The sequence below is a fragment of the Dendrobates tinctorius genome, unplaced genomic scaffold, assembly GCF_039654945.1.
Source record: "Dendrobates tinctorius isolate UK_male_01 unplaced genomic scaffold, ASM3965494v1 ptg000031l, whole genome shotgun sequence".
NCBI lineage: Eukaryota > Metazoa > Chordata > Amphibia > Anura > Dendrobatidae > Dendrobates > Dendrobates tinctorius.
In genome coordinates, this window is record NW_027361699.1 from 20,278,837 (window position 1) to 20,297,575 (window position 18,739).

Genomic DNA, 18,739 nt, shown 5'->3' on the forward strand with positions numbered 1-18,739 from the left:
TTTATTCGCCAGACCTCAAGTCACATCAGGTATATGTCAGGCAGGTCCTACAAATTCTCAGGAAAAAGAAACTTGTCAAGTCTGAAAATTGTATGCTTACTGTTTAGGAGATTTCTTTTCAGGAGTATCTTCCACCAGCTTTTGTATGGATCCTGCGAATGTCCATGCGGTACTGGATTGGGATCACACTGAAAATTTAAAAGCTTTACAGCGGTTTCTGGGTTTCACCAACTATTACCATTCAGTTCAATTCAGCAAAGACTTTACTTTATGGATATGGCCAGGAAAGGAACAGACTTTTCCAAATGGTCTAAATCAGCCTGTGAAGCATTTGCTACCTTGAAAAAATGTTTTGCTTTTTCTCTGATTCTTATACAGCCTGACATTACTCAACCATTCATTATGGAGATAGATGTGTCAGAGGTAGTGGTTGGGGCTGTATTGTCACAGGGTAAGCCTCCAAGTAAATGGTGTCCGTGTGCATATGTCTCCAAAAATATGTTGTCCGCCGAAAACAATTTTGATATTGACTGATTGTCAGACACATAAACAGGCAAGGTGGTCATTGTTTTTTTTTTATCAGATTCAACTTTTTGTGACTTAGAGGCCAGGGGATAAGAACATTAAGGCTGGGTTCACATTGGGCTATGGGTATGCGTTTAATGCATTCATTACATAGCGGCACTAACGCTATGTAACGGATGCATTAATGCACCCATTGGCCGCCATCATAGTAGCGCAAATTCGGCATGCGTTAGCGATGATGCGTTACTTTGTGACGCACCCTCGAACACGGTCTACAGCGTTCTAGGGTGCATTAGGTCTAACGCACAGCCAATGGACGCATTCGCTGTGCATAGACCTGTATGGCTAATGCATAGTAGCGCATGGTAACAAAATGCTACCATGCGTTAGCGCATACGTTAGCACTAGGTGCACAAAAGATGTAAAAAATGACATCTGCATTAGTGCATCTGTTTAACGGATCCGTTAAATGGATGCCCCAAACGCAATGTGAACCTAGCCTAAGGCAACTGCATTGTCTTTTTATTTTTTGGGGAGCGGTAATACAGGTAACACAATAATATTGGTGATGGTGGATAGGTTCAGCAAGATGGCTCATTTCATTGCACTACCTGCATTACTGAATGCCATGACTTTCGCACAAATTTTTATTAAGGAGATTGTGAAATGGCATGGGATTCCCTCTATTATTGTTTACAACAAGGGGGGTTCAATTAATATCTAAATTTTGGAAAGAAATTTGGGCTCATTTGGGGATTAATTTTTTATTTTTATCCGCCTTTCATCCATAATCTAATGGGCAAAATGAGCGAATAAACAAAAATCTTGAGACATATCTTGCGAGAATCAGGAGGAGTGTTTCGTATTTACCTCTTGTGGATTTCGTGGTAAATAATCATTGCCATGGATATCATGGATATCACCTGCTGTTGTTCGGACTTTAATATAACGCTCATCATTCTCCTCTGCTCGCCGGCAGAGCAGGGAAGAATGATGACAGCCGGCTTCAGCACCAGCTGCCGGGGAACAGTGCTTACAATAGCGCTTCTTCCCCGGCGGCTGTCCGTGTGGTACTGATGCGGCACACGGTTGCCAAACGTGTGCCACACGGAGTACACACACGGACACACGGAAACGGATATCTCCGGTACCATTTTTTCAGGTACCGGAAATATAAGGACGTGTGAAAGGAGCCTCAGAATCAGTGACACTGGTCAGATTTAAAAAATTTGGCATGGTCGTTAAAGTCAAAATTAGTTCAGTCAATAAGGGGTTAAATGCCAGGAAACCGCACTGTCTCAATTCAAGAAAAAGACATCATGTTATTTCATTGATTTGATTCTCCACCCTGCCTTCCTTCCATAAATTTCTCTTGGGAATAACAACGTAATCCATAAAATCATACTGTTTCATATTGAATTTTATATACGGTATACTTACATCTCTTTGAATCATTTGAATTATTAGTATTTTCACACCAACATAACAGAATGTCCAGAGAAGTCATTCATTTGAAAATACACTGTTTGGGATAACAATTATATTATAATAAATGTATAAATATAAATATTATTCAAAAATTATACATTTGTCACTACTATGTTTGTTATACAAATTATAATATTATTTAATAAATCCTGCCTCCGGTCCTCATTATAACACTACTAATATTTCATTATTATAATATGAGCTATACAGGTAGGACTAGTTTAACATTTCTATTATCTGTATGCTCATATTAATAGGTGATATATGGGGGTGACAGATTCCCTTTAACACTGCACATAATTGCAAAAAAAAGGTTGAGTCGCTTCTTTGTACATATAATCAATACCATCAAATAAACATGATTATTATATTTTGATAATAGTCAGTAGCCACAGAGATTATAAATATACAGTAACTGTCAAGGGGTTGCCACGACAGAGAGGAGCCAGAAGACCGTCTGAGTTCTCCTTCTCCTGCGCTGAATAGAAGCACATCACTTTCTTATTAAATGGTGTAAATATCTTTGGGCAGGTCAGGGTTAATCTGCACTGCTGAAAGCTCTTGGAGCTAAAGCCCGGTTGTGCACTGTTAGTCACTCCTATCCCCTATATACCGTAATCTGGGTCCTGACTAACACACATCATCAGAGCTAGCTAATGCTGCATGGCTAGAATGATAGTTGTTGGTGGTTAGTGGAGAAGGCGTTGGGTAGATTTATCTGTGAGAGTTGCTTGGTTTTGTGAGTGTGATTCCCTTTCTTCTCCTACTTTGGTTTATCCCCATCCTTCACTCCCTGGTGCATACCTCTGTGTTATATGTGAGTGTATATTTGTATGTTCGGTATTTTCCGTTACCCCTGTTCACAATACCTTGTTAGTCTGGTTGGTATACTATGGTGCACTACTACTCCCTTCTCCCCTGGGTGGGGAAAGGTACAGACAGAAGGCAACTCAGGAGCTAAGGCAAGGTACGTGGCCACAGCATGTTCACCTTCAAAAGTAACCGGGGGAACAGGGCAAGCTAGGGTGCCCTCTAGCATTAGGGACATGGAACGAGCCGTTGGTCCCGGAACATCCGACAACAGAGCCGTGACAATAACAACATTCATTCTATGTTTTTGTGTACACAGATCACACAACTAAATAAACACAATTACAATATCTCGGTATTAGTTATGGCTTTTAATGATTTATAAACTTAAGATTATAAACTTCAAGTTATAACAACCTATTAGAGCAAGATAACAAGTGCACATACTTGAACCGCTTGGACACAACACATATTACTTAACTGCTTCCTGACCGCCGACAGTAGATAAACGTCAGCGCTTGCTGGGCTTTGTGCAGCGCCGACGTTTGTCTACGGTCGGCGGTTTTGTGCTTCCTGGAACCCCCATGTACCTTATAATGCGGGGATCCTGGTGCACAATGCTTCCTATGACCCCTGACCTCATTGAGACCTGATTGGTTTAGGTCCTGATGACGTCAGCATCACAGCAGCCAATGAGAGAGATCACTGGGAAAGTTTGTTGTAGCAACGAACTTTCACAGCGATCTGCCTCACAGTAATGCCGTTTCTTCTCTGATCTCCTGTTAGTGAAAGATCAGAGGAGAAACAGTGTGATAAGCGCTGCTGGCAACAACTGTGCCAGACAGCGATCTTGTCATAAAGTAAAAAAAATGCAGATACAGCAGGCTAGGGCTTGTGATCTAGTTAGGGTTACTGTTAGGGTTAGTGCTATAGTTATGGTTAGTGCTATAGTTAGGGTTACTGTTGTGGTAACTGTTACGGTTAGGGTTAGTGCTATAGTTAGGGTTAGGGTTAGAGTTACTGTTAGAGTTAGTGCTATAGTTAGAGTTAGGGTTACTGTTAGGGTTAGGGTTACTGTTTGGGTTAAGGTTACTGTTAGGGTTAGAGTTACTGTTAGGCTAAAGTTAGGTTAGGCTAAAGCTTGAGTTAGGATTGAGGCTAAAATTAGGGTTAGAGTTGGAGCTAGGGATAGGATTGGGATTAGGGCTAGGGGTGTGTTGGTGTTAGGGTTGTGGTTAGGGTTATGGTTAGGGTTGGGATTAGGGTTAGAGGTGTGTTGGGGTTAGGGTTGGAATTCGAATTGGAAGGTTTCCACTGTTTAGGCACATCAGGGGCTCTGCAAACGCCCGCTGATCAATTCATCAAAGTCTGCATTCCAAAATGTCACTACTTCCCTTCCAAGCCCCGTTTACCCAAACAGTCGTTCCCCCCACATATGGGATATCAGCATACTCAGGACAAATTGGACAACAAGTTTTGGGGTCCAATTTCTCCTGTTACCCTTGTGAAAATAAAAAAATGGGGGTTAAATGATCATTTTTGTGAAAAAAAATGATATTTTTTATTTTCACAGCTCTACATTATTAACTTTTGGGAAACACTTGGGGGTTCAAAGTGCTCACCACACATCTAAATAAGTTCCTTGGGTGGTCTAGTTTCCAAAATGGGGTCACTTGTGGGAGGTTTCTACTGTTTAGGCACATCAGGGGCTCTCCAAACGCAACATGGTGTCCGATCTCAATTCCAGCCAATTCTGCATTGAAAAAGTCAAACAGCGCTCCTTCTTTTCCGAGCTCTGCTGTGCGCCCAAACATTGGTTTACCCCCACATAAGGGGCATCAGCATACTCAGGACAAATTGCACAACAACTTTAGGGTTCTAATTTCTCTGGTTACCCTTGGGAAAATAAAAATTTTGGGGCAAAAAGATCATTTTTGTGGAAAAAATGTTTTTTTATTTTCACAGCTCTACGTTATATACTTCTGTGGGGAACTTGGGGGTTCAAAGTGCTCACCACACATCTAGATAAGTTTCTTGAGTGGTCTAGTTTCCAAAATGGTGTCACTTGTGGGGGGGTTTCCACTGTTTAGGCACATCAGGGGCTCTCCAAACGTGACATGGTGTCTGATCTCAATTACAGCCAATTCTGCATTGAAAAAGTCAAACGGCGCTCCTTCCCTTCCGAATTCTGATGTGCACCCAAACAGTGGTTTACCCCCACATATGGGGTATCGGTGTATTCATGAGAAATTGCAAAAAAAATATTGTGGTTCATTTTCTCTTTTTACACTTGTGAAAATAAAAAAAAAATGGTTCTGAAGTAAAATGTTTGTGAAAAAAAGTTAAATGTTTATTTTTTCCTTCCACATTCCATTAATTCATGTCAAGCACCTGAAGGGTTAATAAACTTCTTGAATGTGGTTTTGAGTACCTTGAGGGGTGCAGTTTTTAGAATGGTGTCACTTTTGGGTATTATCTGTCATATTGACCCCCCAAACTCATTTCAAATATGAGGTGGTCCCTAAAAAAAGGTTTTATAACTTTTGTTGAAAAATGAAAAATCACTCGTCAACTTTTAACCCCTATAACTTCTTAGCAAAAAAAAAACTTTGTTTCCAAAATTGTGCAGATGTAAAGTAGACATGTGGGAAATGTTATTAACTATTTTGTGCAATATGACGTTATGATTTAAGGGCATAAAAATTAAAAGTTTAATAATTTCAAAATTTTCGCCAAATTTCCATTTTTTTTAACAAATAAACGCAAGTCATATCAAAGAAATTTTACCACTATCATGAAGTCCAATATGTCACGAAAAAACAGAATCACCAGGATCAGTTAAAGTGTTCTAGAGTTATGACCTTATAAAGTGACACTGGTCAGAATTGAAAAAATTGGCCCGGTCACGAAGGCAAAACCAGTCTCTGGTGCGAAAGGGTTAAACAGTTGTTGTTTCACACACTTTTGAAAGAGTAGTAAATTAATTTAATTCTATTGGCATTCACGATTGGTTATGTCCTGTTCAAAGACTGTTTTAATTCAGCCAGTTTTGGGTTTTTACTTATTTTGTATGTATTTTACACATGTGTCTTCACTGTTTTAAGCAACACTTAGAACAATGAGGGTAATATTCTGATACTTGATAATAAAATAATAATAAAAATCCACAACCCCTCTAAAAATATGGATGGCAGACCATCCGGTAGAAGAACCTAATACCACTGAGTATGGTGGAGGATGATGGCGACAGGGTGCCAAATGGAAATGATATATGCAGCAACACGTGAAAATAGATAAAAACACCTTTATTAAAATGTGAATGGGTGTACACTTAGAATGAATAAAAATGCATCCCAAATAAATGCGTAGTGTTGAATTATAATAAACTTCAACATGGGGTTAAATAAATACCCATATAAAACAGGCTCAATGCTATACAGGTAAAAAATGACTATACACTTCTTAAAGCCCCAAGAAAATTGTGCATACAATGTGCAATAACACCAAATTGTGCAATAAAGAATGCGATAATAAACAATAAAAAATGATAATAAATGACCAAAAAATATATATATACAGTGTACAAATAATGACCACTGCTGTGCATACAAAGTGCAATAAAACAAGATTGTGCAATGAAAGATGAATGATGAATAAATAATGTGCAGTGCACAATTAGAAGGATGACACTACTGTGGTGCCACACAGTGTGAAAAAAGGAAAAGAAATGGGAGCTGGGAGTGAACAAGGAGATACCTAATGAGCCAGTAATAGGTGCCTGGGAATGCCTGAGAACGCGCCCCGATGCGCGTTTCGGAATGGATCTTCCTTCGTCAGGGGGTGGGTATATGACTGGTCGGTACATCCTTATATACTGGACTGATTAGTGGGCAGGTCACATAACGGCGCATGCGCCGCCACCGCGACCCGGAAGACACATCGCGCGCGGCGTCACATGACCAAGCACCGCCGGGTAAACCCGGCGTGTCCGGCCATGAAGAGACGCCGTAGCCATGTAAACAACCGGCGCCGAGGCGGCGCATGTGCACCAGTGCCCGTCCACAAGAAATTGAGGGGCTATGTAAGTGCAGCTGTTGCCGCAGGAAACCTCATAACTTGACACATCACTGCAATGGATATATGACTAGTGGGGACAAGATTTCTTTGGAGATGGATATATTACTTAGAAGGCTTATGTTTTGCCCTACAGCAAACTTTGACTGCTTTACTGCAGTCAAAGATTTACATCTGTTTGCTAGGAGGCTGTTATTTAAACGTATATATCATAATCCGGATGATTCTAAACTCTTTCCAACAGAGGCAGAACAGAAGGCGATAGCTGATCTTGAACAATTAGCGAAAGAACATAACACCAATGAAGGTGAGGTACCAGGTGTCATTAAAAAATCATCTACCAAATTCCCTCCATTATCTTCATGTTCTAATATAGATATTTTTGTCAGGACTGTAAGCAGTGAGTTTCAAAAAATTCCCTCGTATAGTCATGCAGACAATTTGAGTAAAGAGGAGAGAATTTGTCCAGGATGTGATTTTTAAACCAGCGGATAAGGGTGGGAATGTGGTGGTATGGCCCAAAGTCATGTACGAAAATGAGGCATTTCGTCAGCTAAATAATTTGGATTGTTATAAGAGACTGACGTTCAATCCTCTTTTGAAATTCCAGGCTGTATTGAAAAAATTACTGAATGATGCTAAAGAAGATGATATTATTTCTAATGACCTCTTTCTGGCCTTACAAGTTCATGAACCCACTGTTCCCACCCTATATCTGCTACCCAAAATCCATAAAAATAAAGAGATACCACCTGGCAGGCCCATCATATCGGGGAGGGGAAACTTTTTAGAAAATGTAAATAAATATATTGACCATATTTTACAACCATTTGTTATTGCCCTCCCATCATATACTAGGGATACCAATGATTTTCTCAGGAAAGTCGATGGTTTGCATATCGATGAAGATTCTTCTTTTGTCACATGTGACGTTGAACCTTTATACACTAACATCAAGCACACCGATGGGATAGCGGCTGTGTCCTATTTTTTACAACATTCTTCCTTTTCACGAGCTTTTATCATATTTTTTATTAATTTATTAGAGTTTGCGTTGTCACACAATTTTTTTTATTTTTAAGGATATCTTTTTCCTACAGACCCAGGGAACAGCCATGGGTGCTTCCTTTGCCCCATCATATGCCAACCTGTTCCTGGGTCTGTGGGAAAGGGACCTTTTTTTTATCTGGAAAGATTGAACAAATGGAGCGTGTTCTTTTTTGGACACGCTACATTGACGATATTTTCTTTATTTGGCAGGATCCCATCGGTGTGTTACCTGATTTTATTGATGTATTAAATTCTAATAATATCAATGTACATCTTACACATCACAGCGATTTGAAAACCATCGAGTTCCTTGATGTCCTAGTGAGGAGGGATTCGGACAATTATCTTCAGACAGACTTATTTAGAAAACACACCTCTGTTAACGCACTTCTCCACGCTTCATCCTCCCACCCTCGTACTCTTATAAATTCAATTCCCATCGGACAATTCCTACGTTTAAGACGGATTTGTTCTACAGACACCGATTTTTTAAAACAGGCTGATCTATTAAAAGAGAGATTTCTTGAACGTGGGTATAGCAGGCGACTACCCAAACATTGCTTTTCGCAGATCATCAAATCTTGGTGACCGGTTGGTTAAAAGTCATTATATTCCTATACCGGCAAATAATTTTATGACTCAATACACACGACCCGCGGGGTGCAAACCCTGCGGTTCTTGCGTTGCCTGTTGTAATATTGTCAGAGCCCATTCTTTTACCAGTTCTGATGGATTGCGTGTCTACAATATCAAAAAATCCATCACCTGTTCATCAACAGCTGTGATTTACTATGCTACATGCCTGTGTTCCCTCATCTACGTTGGCCTTACCACCCGCCAGCTCAAGGTGAGGGTTCGCGAGCATGTCTTGGGCATAAAGGCAGCTGGGGAGGTTGAAGACATTGCCTCCCTTAAAACCTTGCCAAAACATTTTAAAATGTATCACAACTGTGATCCTACTTTATTAAAGGTGTCTGGCATTGATATGATTTGTAAGGGGATCAGGGGAGGCAATGTCAGCAAACGTCTTGCTCAGTTAGAAACCCAGTGGATTTGGACACTGAATACTGTGTCCCCACTGGGTTTGAATGAGAGTCTTTCTTTTATTCCATTTTTATGAAATTACATTTTGTACACTTATTAACATTTTACACATTTTGTATATTTATTTTAGATGGTCTGGTCGGCATCTGTGTCATGGTGGATCATTCACATTGATTAACAAGAAAAAGCGACAAGATTTGCGTGCATATATATTGCATATACACATTATATTATGGTATTTGGATGTTGAAACAGCATTCACATACTTTGCACTTTATAATTTCTGGCATGTTATTATATTAATTGTTATATTATTATTTCTTACACATATATATCTAATATGCACGTATTTTATTTTTATATTTATTTTTATTACTTTTTATTTTTTACTTTTTATTTTTTATTTTATATTTTATTTATTTTTTATTATTTTTTTATTTTTATTTATTTATTTTTCTAACACATATTGTTTTTCATGTGATTGTGCACTTCATGTAATTCTCCTTTTATGGTATGTAATTATATTAATTGTCATTATTGCACATACTTATTCAATTGTTATTATTTTTCATGTCCTGTTTTTCATCACCATTTATTTTTATTTATATATATATATATATATATATATATATGTATATTTTCCATAATCTTGTCCCCACTAGTCATATATCCATTGCAGTGATGTGTCAAGTTATGAGGTTTCCTGCGGCAACAGCTGCACTTACATAGCCCCTCAATTTCTTGTGGACGGGCACTGGTGCGCATGCGCCGCCTCGGCGCCGGTTGTTTACATGGCGATGGCGTCTCTTCATGGCCGGACACGCCGGGTTTACCCGGCGGTGCTTGGTCATGTGACGCCGCGCGCGATGGGTCTTCCGGGTTGCGGTGGCGGCGCATGCGCCGTTATGTGACCTGCCCGCTAATCAGTCCAGTATATAAGGATGTACTGACCAGTCATATACCCACCCCCTGACGAAGGAAGATCCATTCCGAAACGCGCATCGGGGCGCGTTCTCAGGCATTCCCAGGCACCAATTACTGGCTCTTTAGGTATCTCCTTGTTCACTCCCAGCTCCCATTTCTTTTCCTTTTTTCACACTGTGTGGCACCACAGTAGTGTCATCCTTCTAATTGTGCACTGCACATTATTTATTCATCATTCATCTTTCATTGCACAATCTTGTTTTATTGCACTTTGTATGCACAGCAGTGGTCATTATTTGTACACTGTATATATATATTTTTTGGTCATTTATTATCATTTTTTATTGTTTATTATCGCATTGTTTATTGCACAATTTGGTGTTATTGCACATTGTATGCACAATTTTCTGGGGGCTTTAAGAAGTGTATAGTCATTTTTTACCTGTATAGCATTGAGCCTGTTTTATATGGGTATTTATTTAACCCCATGTTGAAGTTTATTATAATTCAACACTACGCATTTATTTGGGATGCCTTTTTATTCATTCTAAGTGTACACCCATTCACATTTTAATAAAGGTGTTTTTATCTATTTTCACGTGTTGCTGCATATATCATTTCCATTTGGCACCCTGTCGGCATCATCCTCCACCATACTCAGTGGTATTAGGTTCTTACTGTTTAAAGCAATTAACTATGCTAATTAATCAGCACATCTGTGTATTCACAGGAACTTAGTATAAGAGTTACTCACCAAATATTGGACATCATGATTTCAGATGGGCGAACCCAAACAGTAAAGTTAAGATTATTACCACAGGTCAGAGTGCTGTGGCTCCTACACTGTCATCTGTTTACCTCCAGTCACAGAGGCGTCATCTGATGGGAGTACTACTCCCATCGTCCTATGCCTGCTGTAGCTGATAACAGCTAGAGCAGGCACCGGCTGATGGGAGTATACATCAGCTGTCACCTGTGTTATAAATAAATAAAATAATGAAAATGGCATGGATTCACCTGTATTTTTGATAACCAGCCAGGCAAAACTGACAGAAGCGGACTGCAACCCTCACCTGTCAGCTTTAGCATTGCTGGTTATCAAAAATAAAGGGATACCCACTCATTTTTTAAAATTATTTTAAATAAATAATTTAAAAAAATGGCGTGGGGTAACCCCCATTTTTGACAACCAGCCATGCTCAAGCCAGCTATGAACTGGTATTCTCAGGCTGGTAAGGGACCATGTATATTGCCCCTCCACCTAAAAATAGCAGTCTGCAGCCTGCACAGAGAAGGTGCATATATTACTGGGGTAATATTTGTGGGGTTGATGTCAAACATTTGTATTATCAGGTGACATCAAGCTCACAGATTAATAATTGAGAGGCGTCTATAAGATGCCTCTCCATTATTAATCCTATGATCATATTGTAAATAAACTCATAGCAAGAATAAAGTCCTTTATTTGAAATAAAAAGACATTGTTTTACGTTATTTAAAAATAACAAGCAGTCATACTCACATAATGCCCATTCCATTGAAGCCCTTGTCCCCTGTTAAAAACAAAATAGTAAACATAAAAAATACTCACATAATGCCCATTCCATTGAAGCAGTTTTCTCCTGTAAAAACAACCACATCCCTCACTTGCCTTGACGTTCTGTCCCATGCCAATGGTTTCCAATCTCGACAGTGCCAAGATGCGATTGTCCAGGCTGAGAACCACGGGAGAATGAGCTGCTGCGAGTGCAGCTTCAGTGACTAGCGGTGATGTTATCAAGGTTACTGAAAGTCAATGAGGCTGTGTTCTCAGCTTGGCCAATGAACTGCGGTAACCTGAGTGAGATCACTGCTAGCACCCTGAGAAAAATTCCCATGATGCAGCGCTGAGCTCAGTGAGTTCTACTGCAGTTCACTTTGAGAAATTTCTTACTGTGAACTGTGGTGAACTCACTGCGCTCAGCACAGTACCGTTAGACTTTTTCTTGGGGTGCTAACGGTAATCTCACTCAGGTCACCGCAGTTCATTGGCCCGGCTGAGAACACAGCCTGAGTGACTTGTGGTAACCTTGATAACGTCACCACTAGTCACTGAAGCAGTGCTCACAGCAGCTGACTCTCCCATGGTTTTCAGCCTGTACGGTCACATTTTGGCACTATCCAGATTGAAAACCATTTATCCTTGACATGGATTACGGCGTGGGACAGAAGTTGGAGAGGTGAGGGGGATATGGTTGTTTTTTATTTATATTTTATTTAGGGGATTAGGGCTTCAATGGAATTGGCATTAGGTAAGTATAATGGTGTTTGTTATATTTAAATAAGTAAAATTGTGTCTTTTTATTTCAAATAAAGGACTTTATTCTGGCTATGTGATTATTAACAATATGACTATAGGTTAGAACTGGATAGGCATCTTATGATGCCTATCCATTACTAACCCATGACCTTGATGTCCCCTGACAATACGAAGGTGACATCAACCCCACAAATATAAACCACACTTGCCACCGCCACAGGTCTAGAGGGAAGAGCCGGTCAGAGCGCCAGAATTGGAATATCTAATAGATGCACCTTTTCTGGGGAAGCTGCGGGCTGCAATTTTTAGGCTGGGGTGGACCATTATCCATGGTCCCTTAGTAGCCTGAGAATACCAGCCCCCCAGCTGTCTGCTTTAGCTTGGCTGGTTGTCAAAAAATGGGGGGATCCCACACCATTTTAAAAGAAATTATTAAAATAATTTAAAAAAAACGCATGGCGATTCCTCTATTCTTGATAATCAGCCATAATAAAACTGACAAATGAGGGTTGCAGCCCACAGCTGTAAGTCTTGCCTGGCTGATTATCAAAAATAGAGGGGAACCCATGTCATTTTTTTGTTGTTTATTTATAGAGCAGGCTGATGAATGTTATTAATGACAGCAAGCGTAGGCTGATAGGAGTAGTAGTCCTATCAGCTGAAGCCTATGACTGGAGGTAAACTTTTTACCTCCGGTCACAACTGCGGGCTCACAAAGTCATTTGACAGCATGGGAGTAGCGGCTCCCTGACCTGAGATAATGATTTTACTGCCGATCAGAGGTAGTGTTTGCAGCGCTTTAACGGAGATTACAGCATGGCAAACAATGCATGTTTGGGTCCCCCATTCATGTGAATGGGGTCCAGGTTCCCAAACTAATCTTTTTTTTTTAACTGTTTGGCCGAACCCGCTGGACCTGAACATCCAGTGGTTCGCCCATCACTAATCATGATTAAGGGTGCGCAGTCATCTGAAATGCTTCAATGTCGCATATTATGTGACTTGTAGTGCCAAATCTGTTCTTATCCTCTGCTGAGCAGTTTCATAAATAAAATAAAAAAGTTTGTTCACAAGTCCATTGAGCTGGATTTTCCATTGTGCATGTGATTGCTTCATGCTTTGACGTAGCGATTTCCGTGCTTTGAACACCTAGCATGTCTTCAACGGTGAGCTGGACTTAGGAAATCTTTCTACTCACGAGTAATTGGACAACAAATTTTGGAGTCCGTGTTATTCTGTTACCCTTGTGAAATTGAAAAATTCAGGGTTCAAGCAACTTTAGTAAATTTTAAGTAAACTTAGTAAAAAAAAAGTTAACATTATTTCTCTTGAAGCTCCTGCTGGGTTAATAAATGTCCCGAATTAGATTTTAAATAACTTGCATATTGAAGCTTTACAAAAGGGGTCTTGTTTGGGGCTTTCTGATATACAGGTGCATCTCCTAAAATTAGAATATCATCAAAAAGTTAATTTATTTCAGTTCTTCAATACAAAAAGTAAAACTCATATATTATATAGAGTCATTACAAACAGTGTGATCTATTTCAAGTATTTATTTCTGTTAATGTTGATGATTATGGTTTACAGCCAATGAAAACCCAAAAGTAATTATCTCAGTAAATTAGTATACTTTATAACACCACCTTGAAAGAATGATTTTAAAATTTGAAATGTTGGCCTGCGGAAATGTATGTTTAGTAAATTCACTCAATACTTGGTCGGGGCTCATTTGGCATCAATTACTGCATCAATGTGGCGTGGCATGGAGGCGATCAGTCTGCGGCACTGCTGAGGTGTTATGGAAGCCCAGTTTACTTTGATAGCAGCCTCAGCTCATCTGCATTGTTGGGTCTGGTGTCTCTCATCTTCTTGACAATACTTCATAGATTCTCTATGGGATTAAGGTCAGAAGAGTTTGCTCGCCAATCAAGCACAGTGATACTGTTGTTTTTAAACCAGGAATTGGTGCTTTTGGCAGTGTGGACAGGTGTGGAGAATGAAATTTCCTTCTCCAATAAGCTTGTCAGCAGAGGGAAGCATGAAGTGCTCTAAAATTTCCTGGTAGATGGCTGCACTGACTTTGGTCTTGATAAAACACAGTGGACCAACACCAGCAGATGACATGGCTCCCCAAATCATCACTGATTGTAGAAACGTCACACTAGACCTTGGAAATCAAAGTCTCAGAGTCTGGAGGAAGAGTGGAGAGAAAGTGTTAGGAACGGTGGAACGCACTAAATAAAAATAAATAATAAAGTGCGTTCGCCACTTGGAGTCCACCGTGCAGTAGATGTTACACCGCTGCTAGGTAATGACAGACAAGCAATATGACAGTATAATGCGCACGGGTTAGACTTCATCCGAAGTGAGCAAAGCAGACTCTGTTCACACACAGAGGCGCTGCAGCATAAACATACAAAAACACTGAGCCTGTTAGTATCACAGGCCTCAGGTAAATGCACAAACGGTATCAGGTCACAGGAGCAGGACCTAAGACAGAGGAGCTGCGTCCGTCTAGACCTACCGTGTGTGCGGCATCGCTACTGCGAGCGCCAAGAAGGGCTGCAACTGCAGCGCGGCGTAGGACACTGCCACAGGACGACACAGCTACAAAGCAGGCGCAATGTTGGACGCTAGCACAGAGGTGCGGTGTGCACAGTGGCCAAAGGCTTGCCACTGACTGGCGTTGACTGCTGAACTAATTCCCTATCCACATGCGTAATATCAGAGGGAAGGGGTTTCTTAATAAGTCAGTCACCAGAATCATACATCCGTCACCATTCACACATAGCAAGTATAGTCTATACTAGCACATGGCCAAACGGTCATGTGTGCTTTTTATAGCCATGCGGGACCTTCCAGATCTCCGAGATGGACCAATGAGATCTGGAGCAGGACCTGGGCACATGACTCCCGATCTCCAATGGGAGATCGTCTCATGAGCATGCCCAGTATGAGCACAGAGGAACTTAGTCTCTAGAGCGGTCTGCTGCCAAGTAATCTTCTCTGCAGTAGATAGACAGCAGGAGACCACAGAATGTGAGGCTCTGGATTCCTGCAGAGCAGATGCAGAAACCTGATGCCTAACACTACCCCCTCTCCTAGGTCCCCCTCCCCTCTGAGCCTTCCAATCCACCACCTTGTGCCCATCAGAGGCATAGGCCTCAAACTCGTCTGAAGGCAAGTCTGATGTCCTGTTAGGTGACACGGAAAACTGGGACACGTGGAAGGTATCAGAGGCGGCAAGATCGCCAGGTTTAAGAAGGGACACGTGGGAGACATCGGGAGCGGCAAAACCTCCCGGGGCATAAGTTGAAGTGGAACGCCACGGTGTGTCGGCAGACGTCTTCACTCTCTGTTTAAGGAGGCTAACCCGAGCACGAGGCGCATGCCTGAATATATTTTTTAATGTCCCGTGCCCTGTGCGGCCACCAATAAGACGCTGCCAGGAGTTTTGTGGTCTGCACGTAGCCACAGTGACCACCCGCCCTGGACGCGTGTGCCCACGCGAGAACCTTCGGCCGAAGGTGAGGGGGGACAAAGGTCTTGCCCGGAGGCACAGAGTTTGACCATTGTTATCCTGGGGAACAGCGTGTTGACAATGGTAACCGCAAATGGAGTTTTGTGCTGGACGCGCCTCGAGAATGGTGCGAGACACATCCATGGGTTCTGGGAGTGGAGTCTCTGGCTGGGGTGGTTCCAGAGGCTCAAAAAAGTTGGGAGCCGAGGTAACCTTCTGTTTGGATTGAGCACGCTCCAGGCCACGCTTCGAAAAACGGAGATCAATGCGTGTGGAAATGGCAATCAGCTCTTCCAAACTTGCAGGAACCTCTCTGGTAGAGAGAGCATCCTTAACATGCTGCGCCAAACCTCTCCAAAACACAGGGAAGAGGGCTTTGGCAGACCACTCCAGCTTGGAAGCCAGTGTCCGAAAACGAACGGCATACTGACTAACTGAGAGGGATCCCTGAGTCAAAGCAAGTAGCTGGAGAGAGGTGTCGTGCGTGACCCATGGTCCCAGGAAGACCTGCTTAATAGCTGTTAAAAACTGAGCAGCGGTCCGAACCTCTGCGTCACCACGCTCCCATAGTGGCGTAGCCCACTCCAACGCCTTGCCCGACAGAAGGGAAACAATAAACCCCACCTTGGCCCGTTCCGTAGGGAATCGCGCAGCCAGTAACTCCAGCTGGATAGAGCACTGGCTGACGAAACCCCTACAGGAAGCGCCATCGCCAGAAAATTTATCGGGCAACGGGAGGCGGGTAACTGTCGGCGCTTGGGAGGACGTGGACATACGTGAAACCACGTCTGCGATTGCTTGTACAGCAGCTTCAGTGGATTTCACAGCTGAGATAGCACTCTCAAGAGTAGCCAACCGACCCTCCAGCTGCCGAATATACTGTAAGAGTTGCTGCTGTTCTGCCATCACTAGCCAGACCCTGGCGCTAGTATAATGTTAGGAGCGGCGGCACATACTAAATAAAAATAAATAATAAAGTGTGTTTGCCACTCGGGGTCCACCGTGCAGTAGATGTTACACCGCTGCTAGGTAATGACAGACAAGCAATATGGCGGTATAATGCGCACGGGTTAGACTTCACGCGAAGTGCGCAAAGCGGGCTCTGTTCACACACAGAGGCACCGCAACATAAATATACAAAAACACTGAGCCTGTTAGTATCACAGGCCTCAGGTAAATGCACACACGGTATCAGGTCACAGAAGTAGGACCTAAGACAGAGGAGCTGCGTCCGTCTAGACCTATCGTGTGTGTGGCGTCGCTACTGCAAGCGCCAAGAAGGGCTGCAACTGCAGCGCGGCGTAGGACACTGCCGCAGGACGACACAGCTACAAAGCAGGTGCAATGTCGGTCGCTAGCACAGAGGTGCGGTGTGCACAGTGGCCAAAGGCTTGCCACTGACTGGCGCTGACTGCTGAACTAATTCCCTATCCACATGCGTAATATCAGAGGGAAGAGGTTTCTTAATAAGTCAGTCACCAGAATCATACATCCGTCACCATTCACACATAGCAAGTATAGTCTATACTAGCGCATGGCCGAACGGTCATGCGTGCTTTTTATAGCCATGCGGGACCTTCCAGATCTCTGAGATGGACCAATGAGATCTGGAGCAGGACCTGGGCACATGACTCCCGATCTCCAATGGGAGATCGTCTCATGAGCATGCCCAGTATGAGCACAGAGGAACTTAGTCTCTGGAGCTGTCTGCAGCAAAGTAATCTTCTCTGCAGGAGACCACAGAATGTGAGGCTCTGGATTCCTGCAGAGCAGACGTAGAAACCAGACGCCTAACACACAGACAATCCAAGCTGCTTAAGGTCTAGTGTGAAGTTTCCACAAACAGTGGTGGTTTGGGGAGCCATGTCATCTGCTGGTGTTGGTCCACTGTGTTTTGTCAAGACCAAAGTCAGCGTGGCCTTCTACCAGGAAATTTTAGAATTTCCTTGAAAAAAAGAAAAATTACTGCTACGTTGTTAAATTTTCTAAAATGCTAACAAAATAAAAGACCATTTCTCAAATGGTATTGATGTAAAGTAGACATGAGGATAATGTTATGTATTAATGACTTTGTGTAGTATGACTATCTAGATTAAAGGAATAATCAAAGTTTGAAAATTGCTACCGTAATTTTCTGAAATTTTTATAAAAATTCTGATATATTTTATAAACATAAAAAGACCAAAATGTGTCACAGAAAAACAATCTCAAAATCAATGGGATATGCTGAAGCTTTCCAGAGTTATTAATTTAAGTTATTAATCGGTCTCTAAGGGGTTAGATATCTCAGAAGTCAAAAACAATGAAGGATATATTTACCACTATTTTCTGGTGTTGATCTTTTGTGAATTCTTCCTTGCTGAAGATCGTGTATGATAACGATATTCTCGTTTTGGATTCTCCAGAGCACATTTTCTCTTTTTTTCTATTATCTTCACACTTTCTAAAAAAGTAGTGTATGTGGTTTTGATCTTTGGTGAATTCTTCCTTGCTGAAGATCGTGTATGATAACGATATTCTCGTTTTGGATTCTCCAGAGCCCATTTTCTCTTTTTTTCTATTATGTTCACTCCTTCTAAAAAAGTAGTGTATGTGGTTTTGATCTTTGGTGAATTCTTCCTTGCTGAAGATCGTGTATGATAACGATATTCTCGTTTTGGATTCTCCAGAGCACATTTTCTCTTTTTTTCTATTATCTTCACACTTTCTAAAAAAGTAGTGTATGTGGTTTTGATCTTTGGTGAATTCTTCCTTGTTGAAGATCGTGTATGATAACGATATTCTCTTTTTGGATTCTCCAGAGCACATTTTCTCTTTTTTTCTATTATGTTCACACTTTCTAAAAAAGTACTGTATGTGGTTTGGATCTTTGGCAAATTCTTCCTTGTTGAAGATCGTGTTTGATAACGATATTCTCCTTTTACATTGACAATAGCATATTTTGTCTTTTTTTCTAGTATGGTCACTCCCTCTAAAAAAATAAGTCCATGTTGAATTATCAGTGG

At 41.5% G+C, this 18,739-nt stretch overlaps 1 protein-coding gene across 2 annotated transcripts in view; it reads right to left on the reverse strand.

Moving 5' to 3' along the window:
• Positions 1–12,081: 12,081 nt before the first annotated feature.
• Positions 12,082–18,739, reverse strand: part of LOC141086290 (uncharacterized) — a 380,966-nt gene continuing 374,308 nt past the window's right edge. For both annotated transcript variants that reach the window (XM_073572238.1, XM_073572237.1), the window contains exons 8-9: positions 18,054–18,705; positions 12,082–13,655 (exon numbers count right to left, since the gene is read on the reverse strand). In XM_073572238.1, coding sequence (XP_073428339.1) covers positions 18,056–18,705 — 650 coding nt within the window. In that variant the 3' untranslated portion in view covers positions 12,082–13,655; positions 18,054–18,055. The remainder of the gene's footprint in view (positions 13,656–18,053; positions 18,706–18,739) is intronic.